Source organism: Trichechus manatus, unplaced genomic scaffold (assembly GCF_000243295.1).
Source record: "Trichechus manatus latirostris isolate Lorelei unplaced genomic scaffold, TriManLat1.0 scaffold01649, whole genome shotgun sequence".
Classification (NCBI taxonomy): Eukaryota; Metazoa; Chordata; class Mammalia; order Sirenia; family Trichechidae; genus Trichechus; species Trichechus manatus.
The window spans coordinates 1-6,209 of NW_004445585.1; the positions used below are offsets into that span (position 1 = coordinate 1).

Below are 6,209 nucleotides of genomic sequence, written 5' to 3' on the forward strand. Positions count from 1 at the left end.
GTAAAAACAAAACAGTGTAAAAAGTATAAAAGCATACACAATAGTGGCTCAGACATATGTGTTTTAAGAACATTACAGAATCAGGTGTGATTTGAGAACGTGCAGACAGCATACATACAAGTTGCCCAGGCACCAGGCTGCTTCCCTGGGTCAGCCTGGTGCCCCCAGGGTGCAGGAGGCCCTGGCGTCCACGTGGCAAAGGCTGGGGAGACCCTGGAGACCTGGCACAGTCCCCATTCCCTGTGCTAGGAGCCGGAGTTGAGTGGGACGTGGCCGTCAGCAGACACTGTAGTAGGAGCGAGGAGGCAGCGAGGAGCCAGGCGAGGGGTGAACAACGGGCCGTGTGATCTGTGTGCCAGAGGAGGTGTTCCCAGGGGATGACCAGTGTCTGAGAAGTGAGGGGCACTGTGGCAGGGACAGCTCCAAGCACAGTGCCCGGCACACACGGAGCTCGTAAAGGTCTTTTTTGGGATTGAAAGGAAATTCTAGCGGTGTCTGACACACCGTGTCTCTTTCAGGTGGGCCCTCGTGTTCCTCCAAATGTCTGGTCACAAGGTGACAATGGGGCCACCTGCCTGGTTTGAGGACTGTGCCGTGAGCGTGTGGTCAGTACTGTCCCCACTGTCCCCTGTGTTGCAGCGTGGGCCGAGGCGGGATGCAGAGCTTCCTGATGCTGCTGAAGGAGAGCGGGGGCACCTTCCCGCCCCCTGTGGAGCTGGTGGACCTTGTGGGAAAGCTGTGCTGGGACCTCCGGGATGACCTCGCCCAGGTGGAGCCCTTGGTGGAGGCCGTGCTGGGGAGCCCACTCCGCCTGTACCTGCTGGACAGAGAGGATGTGGTCGTGGCGTGTGTGCTTGTCCTGGCCCGGCAGGAGCAGCATCAGGCAGCCTGCAGGCTCTTGGAGGTAGGGTGGGCCTGCGGGGGGCACAGAGCAGGGGAGCCCAGAAGTCATCCAGAGTCCGCGGCCCGAAAGGAAACCTCCTCTTCCCCGCCTCCATTCACTCAGTTCTAGTTAGCCTGGCGATCTGATGTAAAAATGTTCCTTTATCAGATATGTCGTGAGCAGCAGCCCTGTGTCAGGCTCTCAGACAATTAATGAAAGGAGCGAGAGAAGAAAACCCCACCACGTCATGTCTTGAGAGTTAACATTCTCGTCAGTGGGACAAACAGTTTCCAGGACTCCCATCCCTCATCCAACACTCTGAAAACCCAGAGTAACTTTGAAGCTCATCTGGTGGCACATTGAGCCTGAGCTTACGTGGCAGCAAACCCTGACCTGTGCTGGTGCGAAGCTATTTAGGATCTTTCTATCCATGAACTCCATAAATAAGAGTGTGTCTGATTACAGAACGTGGCCCCAGATCATGCTGGGGCGGTGCATGACACACATCTCCCATCACTTCCCCAAATCTGAAAAATCTTGAATTCCAAAATCCATCTGGCACAAAGAGTGTTGAATAAGGGACTGTGGGTCTGTTTTCCCCCTCTCTCACAGTGGTTAAGGGTTACGGCTACTAACCAAGGGTCGGCGGTGGAATCCACCAGCCGCTCCTTGCAAGCCCTGTTGGGGCAGTTCCTCTCCGCCCACAGGGTCGCTATTAGTGGGCAGTTCCTCTCCGCCCACAGGGTCGCTATTAGTCAGAATCGACGCTACAGCAGCGGGTGTAGCTTGGTTTGTGTTTCACCTCACACTACAACCCGTGCATAACTATCTGGAGTCTACCTGCAGACACGCCTCAGTTCTATCCTGTTCTTTCTTGGCAGCGTCCTGGCTGCTCCCTGCCCCACTCTCTCCTGCCCCGTCCACTCTCTTCTTCACGCAGCACCCGGAGGGGTTTTTATAACGACAGACTGGACCGTGACGCGCTGCACAGCTCTGGCCCCCGCGGCCCCCCGCCTGTTGTCCAGTCTTGTCTCCCCGGTGTCCTCTGCAGTGGCTGTGCTGGGTTCCTTTCTGTCCTCAATCTAGATATTTACTATCTCAGGACCTTTGCACGGACTCTTCCTTCTGCTGGGCTCTTTGTGTGCCTCGTGCCCTCTGACCCTTCAGGCTTCTGCCAAGTGTCACCACTGCCTGGAGCCTTTCCGTATAACCCCATCGAGGCCGTCCCCGTCACTCTCCAGGGTTGCCCTGGCTAGCCGCCACAGCCCCTTCCCCATGTATTTGTGTGTCTGCGGATCACGTTTCCTTCACTGCACTGAAGCCCCGTGAGTGAGGGCCCCCCAGTCCTGCCCGTCCCAGGGACCACTGGCACAGCTTAGCACCTGGGGCTGGCGGGGGCTTGAGCTTTTCAGATCTGTCGGTACGAATGAATGACGTGAGAAACATGGGAACACATCCTCAGAGCTGTCAGTGGGGCAGCGATAGAGAGCCCCAGGAGAGGGCTCACACACCCAGTCAGGGTCTGGGACCTCTGGGAGCAGACGTGTGAGCTGAGGGATGAGTCTGAGCTGGCTGTGGCGTCCGTGACGGTTCCCTGGTGCTCCAGCACGAGGCCAGTGACTGCATCCTGGTGGGAGAGGACACGGCAGACCAGCCCGCAGACACATGGGCTGCAGGTGGCTCTGGGTGGGGCCTCCAGCGCAGGGCCAGCCAGGATACCGGAACTTTTCCGTTGTGGGGAGAGAACATTGTTTACATCGAGACTCTGAGAACGTTGGTCAATATCATCGAGTCGGAGGGCAGCCTCACGTGGGTGACTCGAGTTACATGAATGGCAACAGCCTTACAGGCCAGTGATGTGGGCCCCTGATCAGGAAGGCCCAGGTCAGTGCAGCAGGTCCTCCTGGTGTCGACAGGTCGGTGCGTGGTTGCTGACACAGATGGGGTCCCTCGTCCCACCCAGCGCGGGGTGCAGCAGGCACGTGGCAGCTGGCCTTCTTGCAACATGGCTTTGCTCACCTCCTGTGCACCCTGGGAGGGCTGGCACCCTGAGTGACCGGCCACCCAGGGTCACACTGCGAGGCTGGCAGGGATTTCCAGCCTTGCCATCTGACTCCAGGGTGCCCCGGTGAACAGTGAGAGTGGGACTGGAACCCAGGCCCCTGCTCTTCCACAGACGCCTCGGCCTGTGCAGGGCTCGGGCTGGTCCGGGAGGGCGGCCCCAGGTGCCCCCAGCCCCAGGCAGCTGCGGCTCAGCCAGGCTCTCCCCGGCAGGATTGTCGGGTGCCAGGGGGGAGCTTGCAGCTGGCGCAGCTCTGGAACGACATCCAGTACCATCTGGCCATGAGGAAGATGGGCGTGGCTGAGCTGACCCCCATGCAGAAGTTCCGCTGCAGGCAGAGGTATGTTTATTCACTCAGGCCCTGTCGGGCGCCCCAGGGATTGAGGTGGGGTCCAGACAACACAGAAGAGGGGAAACAGGGCGGCACCAGTCAGATGGAGCACAGCGGTGACCATGGGCTGGTGTGAGCGAGCTCTTTATGCACCACTGGGATAGGCTGGGAGGGCTCGGGCTTACCCTGAGTGGTGACCAGGGCTGGCCAGGTTGGGGACATCATCCTCATGCCTGCAGGGCAGGAGGGAGCAGTCTCCAGGACCCAGAGGGAGGTTGGCTGCAGGGAGGCCGGGCTGAGCACCCTCACCTCACCTTCCTCCTCTGACCTCTTCCCAGGCCTCGCCAGTGAGGGCGCCATGGGAGGGCTGCGCTAGGCCAGGCGGTCAGCGCAGGCTGTGGGCCCTGGAGGGAGGCCTCAGCTGGGCAGGAGCTGCCCAGGCAGAGGGAGGGAGATGTGCAGAGTGTTCACCCACTAATGGGGATGCTTCAGTAGAAGAAAAATTCATGGTGAAAGGGAATAAAGGCAGGAGATCATCCTCCAGTCGGGCCTGGCCGGGAACCAGCATTGCAGGCAGAGTCGAGACTGAGTGCCCAGCACGCTGGGATCTCAGTGACAGTCTTTGGTGACAGGCCCAGGAGTCCCAGAGGGGCCAGGAGGCTGTGTGGGAGGAGCTCAGGGACACACTGCGAGTGTGGGTGCTGTTGAGGGCTCCCGGGGCCATGCTGTGGGAGGGGGCGGTCAGAGAGCACCGGGCGGGAGTGCTAGGACGCGCCACCGGGCTGGGGACACGCCTGGAGTGTGGGTGCTGTCCTGGGGGCCGCACTGCGGGAGGGGGCGGTCAGCGAGCACCGGGCGGGAGTGCTAGGACGCGCCTGGAGTGTGGGTGCTGTCCTGGGGGCCACACTGCGGGAGGGGGCGGTCAGAGAGCACCGGGCGGGAGTGCTAGGACGCACCACCGGGCCAGGGACGCACCTGGAGTGTGGGTGCTGTCCTGGGGGCCGCACTGCGGGAGGGGGCGGTCAGAGAGCCTCCAGCTCTTACGCATGCTTGCATATGGGGCTGGAGAACCCCTGAGGTTCCTGCGGTAGGGAGCGCCTTCTGTGTCTTCGTTTCTATGTGGAGAGAAGAGCTTATCTTCTTCCCCAAACTGAGGACAGAGAGGCTTCACCAGGAAGAGACCTGGGGGTCACTTCCACAGAGGACAGGGCCTTGAGTAAAGGCGAATTTGGGGGTCCTGTTCTGAGGTCTCCTCCTCCTGTCCTCATCCAGGAACCCCCCACCCCCCTCCCTCTGTCCCGAGGGCCTGAGGAGCCGGTACTTCCCCAGGGAGGTTCGACAGAAGCTGCAGGACTTCGCCTTAGGCGTGAGCACCAACCCCAACAAGGCCCAGCGGGTAAGAGGAAGCCGGCCCCACCTGCAGCCCCTCAGACATCCTGAGTGACCCCCAGCTGCCAGTGAGGGTGGACTGGGCTCCCCTCGAGCTTGCCTGGGATGGAGGGTCTTGCTGGCCCTCAAGGCAGGCCCTGCAGTGTGGGGCTGGCTTTTCCAGGGGGCCCCACCCTCACTAGTAGGTGGCCATGGCAGGAGGACATAGTCTGTTCTCCCTCAGGGGCTGCATCCCCCAGCCACTGCCCAGAGGAGCGAGGACCCACACCCTCGTCCTGGAGGGATCGAGGCTGACTGGTGGCCCTTTCTCAGTGGAGAGGACGGTTGGGGCCGCCTCTGTGCCTCTTGGTGTGAAAGCAGGCCCGGGGTTCTGTCGTCTCCTGCAGGAGATCCTGTCATCAGAGACGAGTCTGTCAGACGAGCAGGTCTACAACTGGTTTGCCAATTATCGCCGGAAACGAAGAGCCCTTCTCCAGCGTGTGGAGCCAGCATGGGGGACCTCAGCAGAAGGCCCTGGTGCCTGGAGGAGGGGTCCAGAGCCCCCTCATCCCTCAGGGGACCCCCATTCTGACCCTCAGTGTGTGGACACGTCTCAGTGGTCAGGTGAGTGGCCCGAGGGTCCAGCCTCCTGTGGTTTGGGGCGATGCTGGTCCCCCACTCGGCCCCTGCTCTCCACTGTGTCCAGGGTCACTCTGGTCAGGCAGGGCGGCCCCTCAGGAGGGATGGGGTTCACCCAGTGGTGAGAGATAAGTCAGGCTGTAGGTAGAACAGTTTTCATCAGGCAGTGAGGTTCCTGAGGCTGATGCTGGGCACAGGCTGGGTTCGGGTTCGTCTCTGGTGTTGGGCCTGACCATGGGGTTGTAGTAACCATTTTATGCTGTGAGCTTACCGTGTGGCCAGGGGAAGAGTTGGCTGGTGACAGCGTCATGTAGCTGCAGGGAGGGAGCTGGTGAATAAATCCAAGGGGCCAACAAAGCACCAGGGTTTGGGCTGTCCTGTGTTCTGTGGAATGCTGGTTCAGACCAAAGAAGGAACGAGAGACAAAGTATATTGGGGTTAACTCTTATCTTCTGGGAAGCACAGCTAGAGCCTGAGGGAAGAAGGCCATGGACTCAGGGCTCCACCAAGCCTCCCCCATATGACTGTGCTCTGCTCTCATCAGGGCAAGAGGAAGAGGGGCCTCCATGGTACCCAGAGACCACTCAAGGACTGTGGGCACCGCTGGCTCCCACCCTGGACCTTCCTGGTGACGAGATGCTCTCAGGGCCACCAGCTCTCAGGTACTGAGACCCCACAGCTACCCAACCAGCTCACCTGTCTGGCCTTCTCCTCTTCCCCAGGGGTAGACCTGGCCCCCTGACACTGGGGCCCAGGGCGGTGACAGCTGAGAGCAGAGATGGCCGTGGTCCTAAGGGTCAAGGGGAGGCACAAGCAAGGGATCGCATCGTGGACAGTTGAAGCAGCATCCCCCAACCCTGAGCGTGCTCCCTGGAGCCTGACTTCCTCTGTCACACAGAGAGTGGGGGAAACAGCCTCAGAGAGAA

The 6,209-nt window shown here is 60.6% G+C and overlaps 1 protein-coding gene across 1 annotated transcript; it reads left to right on the forward strand.

Moving 5' to 3' along the window:
• The first annotated feature begins 655 nt into the window (after nt 1-655).
• Nucleotides 656-6,123, forward strand: LOC101342064 (anomalous homeobox protein-like). The gene is made up of 6 exons (XM_004391161.1): nt 656-904; nt 3,158-3,285; nt 4,549-4,672; nt 5,052-5,283; nt 5,840-5,945; nt 6,006-6,123. The coding sequence occupies exons 1-6, from the start codon at nt 656-658 to the stop codon at nt 6,121-6,123; spliced, it is 957 nt and encodes a 318-aa protein (XP_004391218.1).
• The last annotated feature ends 86 nt before the right edge of the window (nt 6,124-6,209 follow it).